At 34.6% G+C, this 23,225-nt stretch overlaps 1 protein-coding gene across 4 annotated transcripts; it reads left to right on the top strand.

Moving 5' to 3' along the window:
- The first annotated feature begins 71 nt into the window (after positions 1-71).
- BGAL9 (beta galactosidase 9) lies at positions 72-22,932 on the top strand. 4 transcript variants are annotated; one of them, XM_088215424.1, is made up of 20 exons: positions 72-478; positions 3,981-4,076; positions 4,195-4,307; positions 5,460-5,518; positions 6,121-6,176; positions 7,686-7,778; positions 8,245-8,388; positions 9,085-9,173; positions 10,422-10,527; positions 11,470-11,557; positions 11,700-11,821; positions 12,642-12,845; positions 14,615-14,847; positions 16,992-17,107; positions 18,068-18,165; positions 19,854-19,964; positions 20,905-21,015; positions 21,353-21,561; positions 21,790-22,138; positions 22,424-22,932. In XM_088215424.1, exons 1-20 carry the CDS (start codon positions 299-301, stop codon positions 22,559-22,561), a joined length of 2,715 nt encoding a protein of 904 aa, XP_088071550.1. In that variant the 5' UTR covers positions 72-298; the 3' UTR covers positions 22,562-22,932. The 4 variants fall into 4 exon arrangements, with proteins under 4 accessions (XP_088071550.1, XP_088071551.1, XP_088071552.1 ...); XM_088215425.1 differs by lacking the exon at positions 5,460-5,518 and having other exon boundaries at positions 6,110-6,176; XM_088215426.1 differs by lacking the exons at positions 72-478; positions 5,460-5,518.
- Positions 22,933-23,225: the final 293 nt, after the last annotated feature.

Genomic DNA, 23,225 nt, shown 5'->3' with positions numbered 1-23,225 from the left:
AACATTTTATTTTAAAAAAGTAATAAATCAAAATAATTTTATAAGTTTGAAAACAATTTGAAAATTAATTTTATTCAGAAACTAAATGATGATGATAAAATTCATCTTCTACCTAATGGAGACCCGCAAAAACCCAGCCAATCCGATAAGTACATCAATAAATTATTATCAATCATTATGTTAGTTGATGCTAATCGCCAGCTTCGGCGGTTACTGCACTCTTTCCTCTTTCCATCCTAACATTATCTGCTAATCCCCGTCGCGATCCTTAGTGAAACTGAAGACTGAATTACGGAAGATGGAGCTAAGGTTTGGTTTGCTTCAATGCTTGCTAGTGTATCTGATGATTATTCAGCTTGCCTGGGCCAATTTCTTCAAGCCATTCAATGTGAGCTACGACCATAGGGCTCTGATCATTGACGGCAAGCGCCGGATGCTCATCTCCGCTGGAATTCACTACCCTCGAGCCACTCCCGAGGTACTCTTTTATCCATTTTTCGCATTTCTTCGCTTTTGTCATTGTCATTTCTGTTACCAGTCCTAATGTTGTCTGATTATAAGAAATTGGGTTTATTATGGCGTTCTGTTTGGTTGCTGAGAATCTTGGTGACAGACGGACTTCAGTAGACCCCGAAAAAATGAAATTCCTCATCGTCTTCTTTATTCTTTCTGCCACATATCTAGAAATTTAAAAAAGAGAAAGAGAGTGAAGGAGAATGCCAGGTATACAAGAAGAGTGGAGGAGACTGCTAGACATGTAAGAAGAGTGACTCTACCATCCCGGGAAAAAAGAAGAGCATCCTTCCAACAATTTAGACACTTAGAGACTCTACTTACAACAGGATCCTGAGCAATTAAGATTACCCCCCAGAATGACACCGAGATAATAAAAGCTCATTCTAGACGTCTCAACCAACAAAATCGGCCGAATCTCAAACATTTTACTCCTCCGCGTTAAGACCTGTAGACCTCTCTTCATAAAGTTAATCTACAAACCCGATATACCCTTGAAGACATGTAAGATGATGACTACATAATAGAACATTGCATGATCATAAGAGAGGAAAAGTATTATACCAACCAAGATGGAACATTTCTATCCTATCATGACCGACTCTCATGTTCTCAATCAAACCTTCAGCAGTACCTCTAGATAGCATACTGACACAAAATATCAACAACGTGAAAGGAAAGCATTTGGGTTGACAATATGGTGAATTATAAGTATTTGTGAGGCTCCATGTCAACTTGTCACATTTAGCGCTGATTTCTATTGGAAGTGACAAGAAGGTACGATTTATTTATTCTAGATAAATAAAGACAGGAAAGAGTGAACTACGTTGATGGAGGATAAGATATCCCCATAGAACCTTCTAACAAAAGGCTCCAAAACAAATACATCCATATCCACCCAAAGTCAATGTATCATTGCTTTTTTTTTTTTTGAAATAAAGGTTATACTATGATCATTAATTCACAAACATCAAGGGAGTGCCACCTATGTATAAAAGTATTTATAAATAAGTGATTATGCCTTTAAATCCCAAAAAATCCTCTAACGAATGAATAAAATATCCTATAACCAATATACCCAAATACTGGAGCCATCTGTCCCTGATTCTACTAAACTCCACTTCTACCTCCTAAAAAATCCTCTTGTTTCTCTCTTCCATACCGTGCAAAAGATAGTAAGATGAATGAGTCCAACAAGTTCTCCCCTTACTAATTCCCTTCCTTTCTAGGCCCAAATCTCGTCTCTAACCAAGCCAGCTATGACCCAACTAATCCTTAGTAACTCACACACCATAATCTATAACTTATACGTAGCAGGGCATCATAGGAATATGATTACAGGATTCAACTTCTCTCTTACACAGATGATGGGGGAGGCGAGCTGGCAGTGGATGTTACTCATCTCTTTTTTTGTGGATGACATGATTATCTTGTGAACCTAATGACAGGATGATTCTTGACACCAAATGTATGTTATTATTTTTTTAAGAGGTTTGGGTCTCAGTATAAATTTGGTTAAATTAGAACTTATGCAAATTGGGCTGAATGAGGGAGTTGGTTACTTGGCTATTATTTTGGAGGTGTAGAGAAGTGAAATGCCAATAAAGTATCTGGGTCTCCCATTGGATGTAAAGTTTAAGAAGGCTTCAACGTGATGACCAATGATTAACCATTTTGAATCTAGACTAGGAGAACGGAAAAAGATTTTGTTGATAGAATGTTCTGTTTCTCTATTAGTTGAGATATTTTTTCTCATGTAATTCTTCCCGTAATATTTTCCATAATGATGTAATTAATTAAAATCAAATAAAATCTCTACTATAATGTTAATTTTCTTATTTATAAATAAGAATTCTGTATATAAATCCCAATTGTAATAACATAAAACGTATAAAAAAATAAAGTTAATATGTTTTTCATAAAAAATATTCAGGTTTATTATCAAAAGAGGGTAGGCTGATGCTCACTTAAAGCACTTTGGTCAGTATCCCTATCTACTTTGTCTCTAGCAACAATTCCCTCGTGTGGCAAGGACATTAGAAAGGATCCAGTGTCAATTCATATGGGGTGGTGTAGAGGAGAGGAGAAAATTTTGTCTTGTGGTGTGGAATAAGGTTAAGCAGTCATTTTAGCATGGAGGTTTGGGTTTGAGACCGTTACTGGGGTTCAAGAGTGCTTTAGGGAAATGGTTGTGGAGATTTATGAGGGCGGAGAAGAGCCTATGGAGGAGAGTTGCTAAGTATGGCCTGGATGATGGGGATTAGTTTACAAAGCTTCCAAGGGGTCCACATGGTGTTGGCTTATGGAAGAGAATTTTCATGAAGAGAAGGGGCTTTCAGGAGTGTATTAGATGGAAAGTGGGTTCACAAGATAGAGTGAGCTTCTCAATGAACGATTGGTTGGAGAGGGTGGTTTTGATGCATCAATTTCCTAGTATCTTTGCCTTAGTTTGCCACGAGGATGTCTCTATTAAAAAGTTCATACTTGGCTTTGATGGATATGAGGTGTGGTTAGTTGAGGTGGTTAGAAATTTAAATGATTGGAAGGTCCATGGTTACTTGAGACTGTTGAAGTTTCTCCCTAAGGTGACAATCTTATATTGATAAATCAATTTGAAAGCTGAGCTCTTCATGTGTCTTTTCTGTATAGTCATTTTATTGGCATCTAAATAGGGGGGTGGAGTCCCAAGAAGATTTGCTGTACAACTTAATCTGGAAGGTAAAGGAAACTCTGATGGTGACTTTCTTTTCCTGGGAAGCTGTGAGGGTAAGTATTTTGACTCTGGACAAGTTGATTATGAGGGAAAAAACTTTTAGTAATGGATGTTATGCAAGCACATTCTCCTGCGGGGGCCATATGTCTACCAGATCTGGATGTTAGCATATGGCTTTTTGGGTCTGAGTTGAGTGATAGCTGGTTCAGTAAGGAAGAAATTATGAGCTTGGAAAGGTATCCCAGGTGATAAGAGACTAAGGCTTATCCTTTTGCTACCTTTTGAGCTATTTGGAAGGAGAGGAATTGAAGATCTTTTAAGGGGATATAATAATCGAATTTTGTTAAGTTTAAAGATTTTTTTCGCCAGACCCTAAGCATTTTATTTATGAGTTACCCACTGTATTCTAGCGAGGGCTTAGGAGACCTAATTGATATCCTGGTCGATTTATAAATACTTTTTCATACAGGTTTTGCACGCTCTTGGGGCATTTGAATATTTAATATTTTTCTTTTAAAAAATAAAAACGAAGTTCAAAAGATTTTGTTCAACTAGCTGATAGCAAAGTGAGTATCGGCTGTTTTTTCTGCTAACAAAAATGCAACATCGTCTTTTCTCTTTTTTTTCTATTTGTCTTTATGCTACAGATAGTGCCTCACATCCATGGGTTAGCTGAAATTTCAATGTATTGGTACCTATGGTTGCTTTTAACTCTACAAATTGCATGCAGCTTACATTTTTTGAAATGTGTCAGATGTGGCCTGAACTAATTGCAAAGAGCAAGGAGGGCGGTGCAAATGTAATTCAGACATATGTGTTTTGGAATGGCCATGAGCCAGTTAGACGACAGGTGCAACAAATCTTTCCGCCCTGCTAGTTTGTTTATAAAGTTTGAATGATTATCTCGTGGAACAAGTTTGCTTGCTTTCACTAAAATGTGAGTATTTTATTCCAAACTTCTTGTTCAGTATCACTTTGAAGGAAGATATGACATTGTCAAGTTCGTGAAGCTAGTGGGATCTAGTGGACTCTATCTCCATCTTCGCATAGGTCCTTATGTGTGTGCTGAGTGGAATTTTGGGTATTACATCTTTTTGCATTTTATTTCTACAATTCTCTTGCTAGATTTATTTCTATTCACGAAGTTGGAACATATTCTTTCTGAAGCTGTTAAAGATCAATTCATCATATTGCAAGATTGAACATTGTTCAAGTGCTTTAATGTTTCTTTGCACTACCTGCTAGGTGCTTTGGATATAAACCATTGTATGATTTCTGTCTATTGTGCGTAACTTGTTGCTGGATATTGAGAGGCAAGAGCATGGGATTCACCACCTTTTGTGAATAAAAAATAAAATTTCAAACTCACTTAGTCATAGGTGTTGAATTAAATACCTAAACTGTTGAGAACATTAGTGTTGATTTATTAGAAGACACCAAAAAGTGATTCCAACAATAAAATGGAAACTTAAGGTGAGGTTTTTGGCTATATTGGCACCGAGAACAAAGAAATTTTTTATAAGGGTGGCAACAATTGGGCTGTACCGAATATCTTAGCATTTGAGTTTAAGCTTAAATTTTAAACTGTATCAAGCTTAAATTCAGCTCAAAGTTTGATCTACTACTTTTAAGCTGAGTTCATCTCATTAGAAAAATATAGAGTTCGAGTTCGATTAAGAGAAAACTCGGCAAAAAACTGAGTTCGAATAAGCTCAAACTCAAGCTCGAGCTTGAACTACATAAAATCGAGCACAACAAGCTCGATTAGGAGCTCATAACATCTTATTAATTTAATTATATTTAAAAATTTTGCAAATATTTTTAATATACAGTTGCAATCATCTCAAAAACATATTGTACGTTATATGTTTTAATAAAATATATTTAATTTATTAATACATAAGCATCTTGCAAGCTTTCTAACTAAATGCTTTTAGGCTGGACTTTGGCTCATTTAGCTAAATAAACCTTTTTTGGCTCAAATTGAGTCTTGGGATTCAAATTTGATTGAACTCAAATGAACTTTGACCTAGCCAAATATAAATTGTTTAGAAACATGTTTGACTCATAGCCACTCCTAATTTTTCAGAAAATTTCCTTTCTTGATAACTTGTCTTTTGGTAATGTCTTCCATTTTTTTTATAGAAAAATAAACTTTGTTAGGATCAGATAGAGAATTACAAATGCGAGAATAAGACATCCTCCTCAAAGATGCTATACTTTTTCTTCCTAGGAAAAAAGACATTCTCCTCAAAAATCAAAACAAAATGGAAGACTTCCTACAGACTAAAGGTGATTCTCTTTCTTCTTATAAGGACTTGAGAGATCTAATAATATTGTGACTGGTTTGTTAAGCTTTTAAACTTCAGGTGGCATTCCTTTGTTGTCTTGTTTATATAATTCATACATTCTTCCCCCAAAAAGTAATTAGAAATAACTAAAATACTTGTGCAAAAAGTAAAAAAACATAACAGTTTCTTTTGTCTTAATAAAAAAATTTCAACTATCAAAATTATGTCATTTATTCGGGAATTACTTTAGACTTGTGTTAATTAAAACATAAATACAATGTTATATTTTAAGGCTGAGATTATCCTACTTAAGACTGATGTATGTACTATATATCTCGTGGGAGAAAAGAGTCCATAAATTAAAGAACATGTTTATGTCTAGGTAGTCTGTATCAATTTGAACTGCCTTTCCTTCCTAACTATATTTTTTTGGGCCAGTCCTTCAATGCTTTTGGCCCTACAGTTTCTAGTTTTGTAAATGTAAAGAACTTTTCTTACTCTTGGTTGTTGCAATAGCATTAATAAGGATTAGGCTTGTATCACTTCTTTTTGCTACTTCTGTCTTTCTGTTATTTTAGTTAAAATCTTTCAGGGGCTTTCCAGTGTGGCTGCGTGATATCCCTGGCATAACATTTCGAACAGACAATGCACCTTTCAAGGTACATTCAATGTATGGTCGTTGGTGCTTGCATTTTCTTTATCACCATTTATAAGTGCCTAATTCCATTAATTATATATTTCAATTAACTGCCAGAGGTGGCAGTAAGTGCACAGAAAAAGGGATCGGGGGGTGGGGGTGGGGGGATGTGACCGAGTTAACTTATTATTCAAAAATGAGTTTTAGAAGCCAGAGGAAGCCAAATAAATGGCAGAACAGCCGTATGATAATATTCACAAGAAAAAACATGAATAACTCAAGTTGATGAGTCATACAATGGAAGTATAAAAGGTGGTATTTTTGCAGTGGATATAGCTTATGACTAATATGTCAAAGAATTAGTTGTGATTTTTGCCTAGTAGGTCTACTACGTGAGTTGTATATATAGTAACTCATTTGGTGGAGAGTACATGGTATTCTCTAGTACAGAAAAATCTATCGAGAAGGTTCCTTGGACAAGTTTTCTTAAAGATCTTGGAAAATAATTCATATTTTATATGTTCAGGTCATTAAGTTCATGAGTCAAGTCCAGATGAGACTTGGTCGAGCTATGATTTTTCATTGGGGCCAACAAAAAACTTTGTTGTTGGAAATGGATATGGTGGTGGTAGTGCTTACAGTAAATCTTTATTGCGTTTTTTCCTTTAGGTACAATATGTTTTATTTTATTTTTATTATTTATTCTCATATTTCTAGTGGATAATAATTGTATTTACATTTAAAAATAATATAAAAAGTATCATATAGAAATATATGAATATGTAATATGTAAAAGATATACTTACACTATACCTTCTCTTAATTTCTATTATGTATAATATATTATATATGTAGCTTAATGAAAGGGAGAAGGGGGGGAGGGGGGGTTTACGGAAATCACTGATTGGGGTATTCAACTCCCTCTAATGCAATTTCAGTGGACTGCAGGCGACCTTTTTGTCTCCCCATGATGTAGCACAAGAAGATACTAACAGAAGTAATTTTAGTAATTAAAAAAATTATGTTATGTTATTATTACTATTTTATTAACTTTAGTCCATCATATATTTAGGTTGACTTTTTAATTACTATTGGTATTTAAAAGGTTTTCCATCCCATGTTCCTTCAGAGCTGACAAAATCTATTTACTTATGAGGAGATACCAAAACTTCTTCCAAGTGAGACGCCTTTTCTGGAACAAAATATCGATAGAATAATATTATATTTGGGTTCGTCAGCACTCTGGGTATATCATTCGTATTGTTAGTAGAACCTAGCTGTTTACTGCCTGTTCGTAGATCTGTAGTCTTAGGGCTATCTTGGCAACTTAATCCCTCAACTAAGAAGCTATGTTTGTTATTTCAAAGAAAGAAGCTATATTGTAGCAAAAGGTTCTCCATCCACAGCAGTTATGAGTAAGGAATCTCTTTAATTATAAAAGAGTACCTTTTGTTGACAGCCTGGAGATTCTGGAGCTTAGCATATTTATTAATGACTTAACGTTTTGATGTTAACATGTTTCTTTTTCTAGGAGGAGATGCAGAATTTTGTCAAAATGATAGTGGATCTTATGCGAGAGGAAATGCTTTTCTGTTGGCAAGGTGGTCCAGTAATCATGTTGCAGGTTGTATTCAGACTTTTCAATTTCAATGTTTGAACTGTAGATTAGACTTCTACATTGTTTGAGTAGCAATTGAGAAATTGTTAGGAAGTACTGTTGGAATCACATTCTCATCTCTCTTGCATCTCCCTCCTCAGCTGCCGTTTGAAATGATCAATCCCATTTTAATAAGACCAGATTCACCTAATTTTTGATGTTCTCTTCCCTTTCAATTGGTCATATTCTCAGTCTGATATCTGGTAGGATTTCACAGTAAAGTGGCAGAGATCCTATCTACTTTGTTTTCTGATAGTAGAAGCTGGCCTACCTGCTGAATTAGCTCTGCTCAATATTTTTATAAGCTTATTATGTCTTGTAATTGTAAGCTAAAGGTGATTTTAGTTCCTTCTTCAGTTATTAATTCCAATAATTGGAGTGAGCGTGTATCTGTTTAACTATATGTGACATGACTTAAAATGTATTTTGTCAGATTGAGAACGAATATGGAAATATTGAGAGCTCATATGGCCAGTCAGGAAAAGATTACGTCAAATGGGCAGCTAGCATGGCTCTTGGGCTTGGTGCTGGGGTTCCTTGGGTTATGTGCAGGCAAACTGATGCTCCAGAAAATATTGTAATCTCTGTACCTTAGTTTAGTATGTTTTTTGGTTTCTTCACCGAAGTACATGTCTACATGACCTATGACTGAAAAGAAATTTGGATGATTTTGGTTTCTTTGGATTTTTTTATCTATTTTGTATATTTTAATGATTTAAATCATCAATAATTTAATCCTATTTTTGGTTGTAGAAAATTGGGCTTGCTTTTATTCTCAGAGAAGAAAAAAATAACCAAATGCATTTTTACTGTTTCTATTTTGGAAAAACAAGTTCCCTATACCTAGGAAGTTATCTTTTCCTTGCAATTGAGGGGCCTGCTGGGTTGATAATTGGAACTTGGAATTTGGTGTTAAAATTTTAATGGACGTGTAGAATCTCCTATTTTTTTGGCACAGCATGGTGTTTTTGGCATCTTTGTGGACTAAGATATATGTTTCTCAGAAATATTTCATTTTCTTGTTTGCAAAGGAGAGGCTCTTTCAATACAAGGCCTTTTGTTTCTAATTCTGGTCTTTTTTCTCCTTTTTTTATTTCATATTCTATGAGGATACATATTTCTCTCTCTTTTTTTAATTATTTCTTCCCTTTATAAAAACCATTTTCATTTTGAACTAATAAAGGTAAATGCTAGATGGCGTACTAAGATTTTGAGGTTTGGGATTGTTTGAAATTCCAGTATTTTCAGTTTGTTTATGATTTGTTTTCCTCAGATAGATGCCTGCAATGGATACTATTGTGATGGGTTCAAACCAAATTCCCATACGAAGCCGGTACTTTGGACGGAGAATTGGGATGGATGGTATGTCAATTCATTACAGTTCAGCTGAATTTATTTTCAGTAATCTTTTAGTATCTGGGATGTATTTGATAATTAAAGATACTACGTTGCTCTAATACTTGGGTTATTTTAGTTTTTAAGAAAACTAGAAAACCATAAAAATTTTGAAAAATAGTTAGAAGTGAGAACGGATAACTCATTATTGAAGCCTGTTGCATGGGACCACCTGAGGGGTGTAAGAATAGTAGGAAGCATTCAACTAAAGTCGTTGCGTGTCCAAGGCTCTTAGTTCAAATTACAACAAGCCCCATGTGATACCCAGGTACTTTCATGCTATTGTTTAAGTATTGAGACTAGTATAAATTGCAGCAAGCTCGTTTGGTAGTCAAATAGTTCTACACTATTATGCTCAAGTTTAAGTGGCGACAGAGATAAAAACTATAACGGCGAGTCCCTTCTAAAATAACAAAAAAGGATACTGTTGCATGCGAGTGTTTTAGCAAATACTTTATATAAGTAAATTGAATTTATTTAATGTTTCCAATAATTTTTGGTTTTTGGATGTATTTGATCTTTGAAGATACTACCTTGTAATAATACTTATAATTCAAGTTTTGAGAAAACTAGAAAATCATTAAAAAAAACTTGAAAATGGTATAGAGGTGGGAAAGGATAACTGGTTACTGAAGTCTTGTTGCACGGGACCCTAGTGTTGTGATACAAATGGGTGGAAGCCTTCAACCATGTTCCATGCGTGTCCAAGGTCCTTTGTTTGAATTGTAGCCTGCCGCATTTGGGAGCCAGGTAATCTTGTACTATAATGTTGAGTACAGAGAAAAAGACCACCAACAAATTCCCCATAAGACAAAAAAATTCATGTTGCCCATAAATGTTTCAGGACTTCTGCAACCAATATGAAAAAGTTTGTTGTAGACTTTCTGTAACATTCTTAGATGCTTTGATTGGGACCTCTCTACTTAGTCTTTTCAGCAATTTTCTTCCCCCAAGGTTTAGTTTTGTAAGTTCTTGTTCAATTCTTCTTTTGCCCTTATATTGGAAAATATTGATAGAATGCATGGTAGAGAAGTCGACATTTCGTTCATTGACATGATTAACATAACTCCAGAAGGAGTTTTCACAAGGGTAACTGATAATTGTAGTCTTTGGCACAACTATTGCAGTTATTATGATAGCTATCTACGCAAATAAGGAATGTTATTGATTGCAAACACATAGATATTTTTAGTGTTTTTGGGTTAACCTTTTTAGGTATACATCCTGGGGTGGAAGATTGCCTCACAGGCCAGTAGAAGACCTTGCATTTTCTGTTGCACGCTTTTTTCAACGAGGAGGAAGCTTTCAGAATTATTACATGGTATAATGATTAATGATAATGAGTCCTAACTTTAATATCATTATATTATTCTGCCCGAATTGCTGCAATCTTATCTTTTGCTATTTCAGGCTTATATGCAATTTTAGTACTGTGGGTCATTTATGTTGTTCCAATGGAAACTAACATATAAGATCCAGTGGTGTTCTCCATGTGATAAAAAGTAAAGGACTTTTACATCCTGGATATAGACTGGGTTTAACTTTAATGGACTGATGGAATTGGAGAGACATGATGAAACAGGTTTAGGGATGATATTCTAGAGAGTAAATATGCTGTTAGGAACTTTTCTGTCTGCATAACCTTCTTGTTTAATTGGTTCTTGAACACAAAATAACATGTGGAATTTAGGGAGATACATGAGTATATATAGCTTTTACAATAAGAAAAAATATGATCTAATTGCAGCAAATGACATCAAATCAAATCTCCATATCAGTAAGATTCTGTAGCTGGTATCCCCACAGTTCTAGGAAGACTTATTTCCTAATATTAAGAAAGAAAGTTGAGGGATTTATCACCATAAGATTGAAACGAAAAAATTCCAACCTGAGGCTAGAAGGTTATTTCCAAGCACAAAAACCAGATATTGTCTGAATGAATGAAGCTCTCTTTCCAGTTTCTTTTTGCTTTTTTTTTGTTTCCGGTTGTGCTTCTGTCTTAGAGATTTGTTGGAAGAGGTTAAAATCAAATAAATTAGAGAGGTTAATACTATTGAAAAAGGGAGTTGCCACTGGCTTATATACTGGCCGTAGAGGCTTCTAAAGAGGAGACTAAGGTTTTTAGAACACAATATCATACCACTGATGCTAAGAGTTTTCTTTTCATTTTTGTTCCCAAATAACTATTAATCATGAAGCCTACATATTCATCGACACAATTTTGCATGTTCTGAAGCTTGACAAGCCTGTCATTTGGTTGCAGTATTTTGGCGGAACAAATTTTGGTCGAACTTCTGGGGGCCCATTTTATATCACTAGCTATGATTATGATGCTCCAATTGATGAATATGGTACGAGATCCTTGATTAGAGAAAGAGCTCATCTGGCAACATGGTCCAGTCGATGCATGACCTTCTTGTATTATGACTGCACTGTCAAATAAAAATATTTAATATTCTAATGAAGGTTTGATTTTTCTTCTTCTCCTTTTAGGTTTGCGAAGTGAGCCAAAATGGGGTCACTTGAAAGATCTACATGATGCTATAAGGTTTTGTGAACCTGCCTTAGTTGCTGCAGATTCACCTCAGTATATAAAACTGGGACCGAGGCAGGAGGTTTGTGATAAGCCTCGAGTATCTTTGGTGTTTTAGTTACTACACATTCGATTATCCTTTTGGTTTTCTCGTGTCTTTTTAGGGGGCTGATGTGCTCAGGAAATTCTTTGTTTCTTCTTCCCTAGGGGTGGAACTGATTAGTATCTAGCATTTTCGATAGTTCATTTTTGAACATGTTCACATCAAGGAAGTTTATTTAGGATTAATATGTTAACATTTTTGTACATAAAAAAGAAACTAGAAAATCTTCAAATTAAGCTTCTCCGAGTTGACTATGTTTGCCATTTTTTTTTTCTTCTTTTTACTTGCGAACTGTTTCTTCAGTCTTTTTTACCCCTGACATGAAGAACATTGACAAAGAATTTCTTTTTCTGGCTTGAAAATATATCATTTGACTTGTGATATTTCCTGGAATCCAAAGATTTCTAAAGATTCTTTTTCCTTGGCTTTCATATTGCGATCAGCACCACCACCATCACTGCCATTATCACAAAATAATATGATCATTCTATGCCTTTGGAAAGAGTATATCTGGATCTAAATAAGTAGTTTCCTCAGAAGAAAAAAGTGGAAAAAGTACAGTACATTAGAATGAGAATATCTTAATTATTTTTATCATTCCATGTTACTTTGTAAGTTTATGTCAAGGAAGTGATGCATGACATGTTATAGAAAGCATAAATATCATCATTCTTTCTTAAAAAAAATATAATATCATTCTAAATTCTGAATGATGCGATGTTATTGTACCATTTAATTGCATTTTGATAATTTGTTCTATGCTTGCATTTTAATTTTAGCATTATTCTCATAATTTCAGGCACATGTGTATTATGGAGATCATCAAACCAAAGGCCTGAAGCTAACTCAGCATGAGAATCAAAGCTTGTGCTCTGCCTTTCTTGCAAATATTGATGAGCATAAATATGCAACAGTGACATTTTCTGGCCGGTCATATATTTTACCGCCATGGTCAGTGAGTATATTACCAGATTGCAGAAACATTGCGTACAACACTGCTAAGGTTTGATTTTGACATTTCAACATTTTTTTAATTTATATTACTTAAATTCTTTTCGAATCACACATATACTAGTGCATTTTCTTTCTGTAAGATGTGCATGCTAACTCGAGAAATCATCTGTTTTGTGGAGATGTCTATTGTCTTTTCATAGAGTGGCGATATAGGTACTGGAAACTAGTATCTGAAGATATGTTTTTATTGACTAAATGGATTCGCACTTTCCTTTGGCATATTGTTCTTTGGAAGGTGATTAAGAGTGAGTATGGGCTGCACAAGAATAGCATGCTTCCTCTGGAATTGTTCTTTGTAAGATGATTAAGACTAGGTATGGGTTGAATAGGAGTGGCTGATTCTGTAGCTAGTACCTTGACGCACAGGAGGCCTGGAAATCCATTTCATAGCTTTATGAGACCATCCCTTTTACCTGTTCAAAAACATTTTTTGGCAAAACCTTTGGATTGTCATCTCATGCTTGCTAATTTTTTCACTGCCTTCACAACCTTTTTTCAAGTCATGGCATGAGTTTGGATTGTGGCTTATTTTTATGGTCAGCATGTGCTTAAAGCACATTTTGGTTAAAAAATAAGTTCAAAGTGTTTGGATCATCCTTGGAAGTATTAAAAGTAAAAACTCTAAGGCTTTTAGGACCAAAACAAAAGCTCCAGACACCAGATATTTGTAAGCTCCTTTGACCATTATTTTTTACCAAAATATCACTTATCAAGACAAAGTATTGCACTTCGATACTTTTATTGAATAGTAACGAATTCTATAATTTTTTAAAACATTTTAAGTCTAAAAACCATAAATAAAAAATTCAAGTATCTAGACTCTTTTCCTATTAAAAGCATGAGCTTCAAGTTCACTTGAGCTAAAAGCCTTTGCACTCAAAGCACCAAAATTAGTAAGTCAAGCCAAACACTCTCATAGTCCTAGCATATGTCAGTTTCTCGAGTAGTTGGATGGTTCAGTCTCTTCAAAATTTCTTTTTCTTTAGGAATTTTAATGATCGAGAATCTGATTATACTATCTCTTTGCTCAATATCCTCGAGCCGTTTATTATCCTTAGAACTTGGAGTCCTCTAATCCATATACTTGCAGTCTCTCATTTCACATCTCACCCTGTAATTTCAGTCTCTAAAATGAGGATTTCACTAGTGCATTTTTGAAAACTAGTGAGGTTAAGATTTTTGTTTGAACTGCTGCTTTGAAAAAACTGAAGACCATTGATTTGTTGCAAATTCACAGATCTAACTGTGCCCATCCCCAACCACTTTATGTGTTTGAATCCCATGGTCACCTCTCTACGTTTCATAGAGGAGGTGAGTGGAAGAAGCGAGGTATGATTTGAAAAGGAGCTCTCTTTGCTGGTCTGTTGGCATAGTGGTTAAACTATGATGCTAGACTTTTCAAGGATCATTATTTTCATCTGTGTCTCACATGGTATATAATGATTTTCTATGCTGCTTTGTGGACCATGGTTCACTAAGGTTGTCTGTTTGGCTACTTTGCAAAAGGATTGGGATGGATTGTCATGTTGATGGTTTTCTTTCCTTGTTCTATTTGTTATTTTATGAGGATTTCTTGTCCTCTAGTGTTGTAAACATTTTTCCAATCTTTCTAAAAATATTTCTCTCATAAAAAAACAAACATGTGCACACCAACTTTCATTCTAAGGTCCACTCTAGAGTTACAGTTTTATAATGTGAAATCCATAAGAATCATAATATCTTGAATTTGATCTCTCTTTCTCTCTTGATTGTGAGCAGGTAGGGGCACAAACATCCATAAAAACGGTAGATTTTGCTTTGTCACCTTACCAAAATATTTCTTTGGTAAAAGAATTAACGGCAGGAGGAGAAATTTCTCATATCTCGAAATCCTGGATGACTGTAAAAGAGCCTATCAGTATTTGGAGTGACAACAGTTTTACTGTCCTAGGAATTTTGGAGCATCTGAATGTTACAAAGGACAAATCTGATTATCTATGGCTGATGACCAGGTATCTTTTTGTTAGTCTGATATGGAAACCTCTGGATTTGTGATTGTGCAGGAAATTAGTAGAAGAACATTTATGGCATCATTGAGTTCCCCTTTCTTGTATGCCAGAATTATTCTTCAAAAGAATACGACCAGCCTATTTCAAAGTTAATTGATCTTTTTATGAAACATGAGGTTTCCACTGATGTTTACTCTTTGGGGTTGCAGCTTATTGTTTTGTGGAGCTTGTGCATCATGCTTATGCATCTCGCTTTCCTTTAATAGTTCCCTGTGCATCTTCGATGCATAAAATTTAGATTAACAACTCCTGAACATCATTCCAACTTCAAACATGATTCTCTTATAAATTCAATTATTGGCTAAGGACAATAAGTAGTTTGTTTGCCTCGGAGAAGCAGATTCACTGGTATTGTTTCTGGGTCATTGGGGCCCATTTACAGTGATCTAAGGGCTTTGGGCCTTGTAATCTATTAGTTAGATGCCTGATAATTCTCATCCTATTTCTACATATTTCAATCTCAAGATACACCATGACTCAGATCACTTTCTTGGGAATGATAACATATTGGTAGCAAAGTGACTAGGATACCATTTTAATGTAATAATGAAAATTTACACTATAATGTATGTGAACTGATAAACAACGACGTATAACTTGTTCTCCTAGTAATAAAGGAAGTGATTTTTCTTTTAAATTAATTCATAATGACGTTTGGGATCTCTCTAATATCCCCAACATCTTTGGGGCATAGTAGTTTGTTTTTTTATTGACAATTGTACCTAGGTCTCTTGGAATTTTTTATTGAAATCTAAACTAAACTTAGTCTTATTATTCCCCAGTTCCATGCCATGATTAGAACACAATTTAGGGTAACAATTAAATGTTTAAAAACTGATAATGTTCGAGATTCTTGTAACCAAACTTTAACCTCCTTCTTTCAAAAAAAAGAAATTGTTTATGAATCTTCCTATGTTTATACCCCACAAGAAAATAGAGTCATAGAACGCAAAAATAGTCACTTGCTTACTACAACGTGTGCATTCTTATTTCAAAACCACTAAACACTACTAGGAGGAAGTTGTGTTAACTGACACACATCATATCAACTAGTTACCATCTCGAGTACTAGACTTCCAAAGCTCGATGGAAGTTCTCTCAACATTTTTTTCCAGAAGTGTGAGTAATCAATAACCATATCCCTTATATTTTTGTGTGTGGTACCTATGTTCACATACATTAATCTCATAGAGGAAAACTTGACCCCATGGTGATCAAGTATATCTTTGTGGGATATTCACTAACTCAAAAAGGGTACAAGTTTTACCACGCAACCACAAGAAATTTTATGTATCAGCTGATGTTACCTTTGTTAATACCTGTTTTTCTTTGACCAATCTTATCTTCAAGAGGAGATTATACTGGAAGATAAAGAGATTCTTTTGGCGGTGATAGGAGAAAGAAGAAGTTTATTCTCTAGCTAGTTACTTGGAAAGAGAGAGCAGAAATTTGATGTATCAGCTGATGTGACCTTTGTTAGATGAGCTACTGAGGAAGTTTGCTGTTATTTTGACGGAGTTCAGATGTTTGGTCTAAAACTTTTGTTTTTTGTTCAACATCATTTATTTAGTTCAGTGGAGGATTTAGAAAATATCATAGTCATCTTGACAATTATGTAAGTTTCTGCTCTTTCATATATCTTATGCGTTAGGGTGGCACCCCTTGGTGCTCTTTAATGAGAAAAGTTATGTAGTTGGGCTATTTCCTCTGATTTATGGTTTGTGACTAGAAAAAAATGTCATGCGTCTTTGAAAATATCCTGTCTTTAAGACAGATTGGCGTTCTGGTGCTGCTTTGTGTTAAGCCTCATGGCCTCCTTTAAGGTCTCTTTAGAGACTACCTATTTTGCAAAGAGATTGGACAATTATCTAGTATTGAAGTTTGTCTATTTTGCTATTTTTTTTTTCAATTTTTTGCTGTCAATGGATGATGTCTTATCTTTGTTTCTTTTTGCTACTAATATTTATTCTTTATCTAACAGAATGAAGTTACTTCCACTCTAACTGGAAGAATAAATATTAACTATTATCGTTCCACTTTCTATATATAGTTAGTTGATGCCCTGGTATTTCTTGTGTTCGATATAGAATATATGTATCTGAGGATGACATCTCATTTTGGAGGGAAACTGGTGTTAGTCCAGCAGTTTCAATCGATAGCATGCGTGATGTGTTGCGGGTGTTTGTTAACGGCCAGCTTACAGGTGATTTGAGTCATATATGCTGTCTTTTTCTTTCAAAGCAAAATATTAATTGATTAATGTGGGTTTCCTACTTCTATGCACATATTTTCCTCAATGTGTGTGTGTGTGTCTAGTTTTGCATGTTCAACTAAAATAACTTCCTAGAATGTGCTTGATATATTTTTGGATTCACTCATAGCTTTCTAATAAATTGGGTTACTTGATGCAAAGTACAAGCAGAAAACTAATGTTTGGCTTTAGGCAGAATAAGAGTCCTAATCATTAACAACTAATAAACTCATTACTGAGAAACAGTTTTAAATCCATTTAGAAAAGGGTATCTTTTACGTTTCTAATTTTCGGATCTTGTTATGGGATTTTGTTAATAGTATGTGCTTGTTAAGAGAGAACTCAACAATTTCTTATTTTTTGTTAATAGTATGGACTCGTTAAAAGGGAACCCAATGATCTCTTGAGTAAGAAAATATTTGATACTTTTCATAAATTTATTCTTGCTTAAAAATCTGTAAAAAAGACAGTATTTATTTATATAAGAGAAAAAGTAGTTACCTGGAAGTTATTTTCAGAATTAACTACCCTCTTGGTCCTTTTCTAGACTTATTCCCCCTAATAATACACATGTCCACACTTAACATAACATTTTACACATAAGGCATACTGACCTATTCATGGATATTACTAGCAACCTTTCTACTTATTGTTCTTTTTTAAATCAGTGAAGAAGTTAATGTTGGTGCCTCCTTTGCAAAGGGGGAATGTGCATGACAATTGGACTTTTTCCAGTATCAGCTGCTGCACCATTTAGAGTGGCTTGCTACGTTTCATGCTAAAGGAAGAAAAGTGGCCTTGTCTTCAGAGCAAAAGCAATTTTTTAAATGCTAGTTACGCTATTTGTTATGAGGGAATTTTATTCCCTACTTTTGCTAACATGTTTATTCTTATGACTACCTGAAAGTATAGGCAGTGTGATTGGTCATTGGGTCAAGGCAGTGCAGCCTGTTCAGTTTCAGCAAGGATACAATGATTTAGTGTTGCTATCTCAAACAGTTGGATTGCAGGTAAAAGTCCTGGCTCATAAATATCCTTTTGCTGAAGGTTTGTAATTGTGAATTAGAATGTTACTTGTCTCTTGATTGTAAATAGTGCTGCGTTGTAGTGTGAAAAGTGACAAATTTGGAGTAATTTGCCCTCTTCCCAATAATATTATGTCCTGAACAGAAAGGAACTGTCAGATGAAAGATTTTTCCCAAATAAAAGGCATCTGGATGGTGAAGCATCCAAACTGAAGATAAGACTAACTCTGCTTTGTATTTCTCTTCATTAGGGAGATTTCTAAGATAGGAAAAGCTGAATCTGATTAAAACTATCAATTAAAGCTATTAAGTTGTGCCATATCGAGGATCTGTACAAAATGAGCGGTAATGCAAACAATGATAGAAGGATAAACATGTTTTAGCCAATTAGAAGTTTCTCACTGAATTACTCAGAACTAGAGTTCGTTTACTAAAGACATGGAAAATCTAAAGGCTGAGGCCTATCAAGGTAAATTAGGAGGGAGTACTTGGCATAAGCAAGGAAGTCTCTTAACTGGATATAGGGTTCGAGAAAGGAAGCTTCGTTGACAATTTTAAGCCTGTTAAGTTACAGCACCATGCCTATTTCAAAAAAAAAAAAGCTACAGCACCATGCCTTTCCAAGTAGAAACCTGGATTGATGATTAAGCAGTCAAACCTTTTTGGAGAATAAGGAACTCTGAATTCATAGGAACAAGAATTTGTTGAAGATATACTTAAAATTCTCCTATGTTGAAACAACTTCAACTTTCCAAAAAGCTTCAACCTTGTGGGCTCTCTAATTTAAATTTAATATTTTTAAGTTCATCTGCCACCTTGAGTTGACATCTTTATAACTTTCTTCCTCTTTCTAGGCTCTTCTGCCCATTTTTATCCTTTTTCTCTTTCATCCAGTATATTGACTATTGTCTATTAATGTACAAGTTGTTGATCTTCAAATTGAATACTTTTTTAAAGAACCTGGATTAGTTATAAGTCATCTATCCCTCTCTGTCTCTTCCTTTTACCATAAGTGGAGTGAATAAATAACTTGGAACAGTCATTACCTCAGAAGTATGGTCAAAACATTTTTTTGAGCCATTGTGTTTGTTTCTATTCAGTCAAAAGTTTACTTGGTTATACTTTATTCTTTCTTGTTTCATGGATAAGGGAATCTCAGATGAAATATAATTATAAATGAACTGTAGAATCTGAAAACTGCCTTTGTTCAAGTATAAATTCGAAATAAGTTTCCCTTTTCTCATCAGTATTTCGAGAGTTTCTGAAAATCCGTGATGTTTTAATATTCTATCCCATATTGGACTAGAATATGATTGGTGAACCTTACAAGGGTTTAAGTTTCTATTAATAACTTGAGCTGTGTTGACGTGATCTTGCACCTTTTGATGGTCTTGATTGTGATTGTTGTGTGTGACCTCGACAAAGGATACTAAGAATTTGAAGGGAAATTTTTATACCCTACCTCAGATGAGATAGCAATGTGGTTAATGAAGCCAATATGAGGGTTCAAATCCCTCAATTATAGCAGTTTGAGCTTAGTTTTTGAGCAGTTGTGCATGTTTTTACAACCTTTAATCTCGTATATTTTTCTTAGTTAATATTTTTGTCTCTATTTTAAAATTCATGCGGCTACTGATTCCAGTTCTTGTGCCATTGCAAAATTGATGATGCAGAACTATGGTGCCTTTTTAGAGAAAGATGGAGCAGGTTTTAGAGGCAAAGCAAAGCTTACTGGGCTAAGAAGTGGAGATATTGACCTCTCAAAAGTGTCATGGACCTACCAGGTGTGTATTAAGTAATGGACCATAGATTCCGGATTGTGCTACGATTTCAGTAATCAGAGAGTGTGAAGTTCTGACTTGCATTTGTATTCTTGTGAATGTATCCAAATATTTGTCTAAATAAAATTAAAGAAAGTAATATCTTTGCATTATGAATCCTGAATATAGAAAGTAATTGTTCTTCTAATTTAGTAAATAAGAATAGATGATAATTTTTTGTTTAATATTCTTTTCAGTATAACCAATCAGTCTGACACAGTCCAATTTGTATCAGTATCAAAGGTGATCAAACAAATGAAAAGATCTCAAATAATGTTCTAATTCACCATGTCAATACCTCCTTTTGCTGAGAGTTGCCCTGTTGTCAGATTTGAAGTTGGGCAATCTTGTTTTGCCTTGCCTTATTTCCTATACCTAATGTCTATCAGGTTTTCAGTGTCAAAATGATTAAAATTTTTGCAATCCAGGTTTATGCCAGTATGTTTACATAATTATTGTTTAGAAAAAAATGTTTACATAATTCTATTTAGATATGTACGAGTTAAAACAAATGCCTTTTGCAGTTTGCTATATAATTTTTAACAGTGTTAATGATTGGATTGACATGTCTGCAATGCTATCTGGTGCAAAACTTTCTGAAGAAAAGTTGGTTCAGAACTTTTACAAAATCAAACTGTACGTGCTAAATAAATTAGAAACTTCAATTCTTATGTTTGTCACTGGTTTCATTGCAGGCTGTAGAAGAATGGGATAGGATGCATGCATGTCTATCCATGCATTATAGTGATTATAAGACCTTTTGAGTTGACACCCTTTTCTTCTTATTTAGTCCTTGATCTGACTATGTACTTGCAAGAATGAAGCACTTTTTGGCATTATGTTCTTTCTCGTGAGGATACAGAAACAGTTAGGTGACTGCTGAATTGTTTAATTTTGGTTCTAGGTTGGGCTGAAGGGTGAATTCCAGAAAATATATACCATTGAAGAGAATGAAAAGGCAGGATGGACGGATTTGACACTTGATGTCCTTCCATCAACATTTACCTGGTATAAGGTATATCTAGTTTTCCATGTATTAAAGTTTTAGCTTATGTTGAAATTTGGTTATGTTATCAGCTACCTGAGAATATTTATATTTTCCTGAAAGGAAATTTTATTTATAGAAAAGTTGAACTTATATTAAATTCTAAAATCTCTCTCTAAATTATGTACATTATATCTGTATTTATGTTTTTAATATCAGCTAGCAGTCAGTTGTTTATAATAGTATCTACAAATGGATAATTTTCCATTTCAGTAATTATGTTATCTACCTCACCTAGTATGTTGTTTTTAACAGTATCAATGCACGGAATTATAAACTGTGTCTTCTTTTGTACCAATTGAACCAGACATACTTTGATGCTCCTGATGGCACAGATCCAGTTGTTCTTGATTTGGGAAGTATGGGAAAGGGCCAGGCTTGGGTGAATGGCCATCATATTGGAAGATACTGGACTATTGTCACCCCAAAAGCTGGATGTCAAAGAACCTGTAATTACCGTGGTGCCTACAATTCGGAAAAGTGTGCAACAAACTGTGGAAAGCCTACTCAAACTTGGTACGCCTCTATGACGTATTAAATAACAAAAAGCAGCCAATTGTTTTCATCATATTGAGAAATGTTGCTTCAGTACTTTCTTTTCTTTGTTAAATATTGAAGCTACTTTGCATGAAGAAGAAATGTTAGACAATGCTTCGTTTTCTTACGTAATAATTGAAGTCACATTTAAGGCAATGATATTTTAGTATCACTAGCCTGATGCTGTCATTATTGGTCAATAATCAGGTACCACATACCACGTGCATGGTTAGAGAAATCAAAAAATCTACTTGTCATCTTTGAGGAAACTGGAGGCAATCCATTTGAAATTTCGATCAAATTACGTTTAGCTCGAACTCTTTGTGCTCAAGTGTCAGAGTCCCATTATCCACCTCTGTGGAAATGGTCCCAACCAGATTTTATTGATGAAAAAATTGCAATAAAAGATACAACACCCGAGATGCACTTGCAGTGTGAAGATGGACATGTCATCTCCTCCATTGAATTTGCTAGCTATGGAACTCCTCAAGGTAGCTGCCAGAAGTTCTCCAGAGGCAACTGTCATGCAGCAACCTCCTTGTCTGTGGTGTCAAAGGTAAATGCGATGATAACCATCTTATGAACTAATGGCTTTAGATGTTGATCTACTGATTGTGATGAATTGAACCCAATCCATTGTGATTGGAAGCCTCATTTAAGTTCGCAAGACTCGTTTAGGGATAAAAGCAGAAGAAGAGTAAAAAAAAAAAAAATAACTTATTGGACAACCTTGATTAGCATCCATAGCTTTCCTGTGGCAGCAACTTTGACGTACAACAATAATATACATGAGACTATATGGAAACAGTTACCTAAAATATATCGTTCCGCAATTTTTCAGGCTTGCCAAGGGAAAAACAGCTGTTCTATTGGAGTTTCAAATGCCATTTTTGGAGACCCATGCCGAGGCACTGTTAAAACATTGGCTGTTGAGGCGACATGTATGTCATCATCAAATATAGGATTGTCTCTGTTTTGAAATGGTGAGCAGCTGATGCAGTGAAATATAGAAGATGTCAAACTGGTGTTTTGATCTACATCAGAACCTGCCGTATCTGGAGTTAGCTGGCTGTATCTCCAATTCTACATAAAATATGTACATGCTTCTTGTTTGGAACCTGTCATGTTGAAGGTGCAGCCGGCTAACTCCAAATAATATCTACATGCTTCTTTTTTGGATTGCCTCTGTCATGTTGGATTGTCCCTGCTTCTGGGTGCTGTTAAAGTTAATTCTGTACATAAACTATCTGTTCATATTGAAAATGTTAATGTCCAAACACAACTTCGAAGGTTTGTATGGTATGTCTTTTTGATAATTTGAAAATTTGAAGCACTTGCTTCTTATTTGGATTGCCCCTGTCATGTTGGATTGTCCCTGCTTCCGGGTGCTGTTAAAGTTAATTCTGTACATAAACTATCTGTTTATATTGAAAATGTTAATGTCCAAACACAACTTGGAAAGGTCGTGTGGTATGTCTTTTTGACAATTTGAAATTTTGAAGCACTAAATCTTTAGATTATCAAAACCCAACTTCTGGTGATGCCTTAAAAACTTTGCTTCAATTTATTACTTGATTAAATATATATATATACTTTCTAATATCTAGAATTTAACTTTTTTAATGTTTGTGACTTTTCAATTT

This window comes from Carica papaya, chromosome 3, assembly GCF_054855325.1.
Source record: "Carica papaya isolate Zhongbai chromosome 3, ASM5485532v1, whole genome shotgun sequence".
Taxonomy (NCBI): Eukaryota; Viridiplantae; Streptophyta; class Magnoliopsida; order Brassicales; family Caricaceae; genus Carica; species Carica papaya.
Note: the sequence above shows the minus strand (reverse complement) of the source record. Positions and strands in the feature narration are given on the sequence as shown.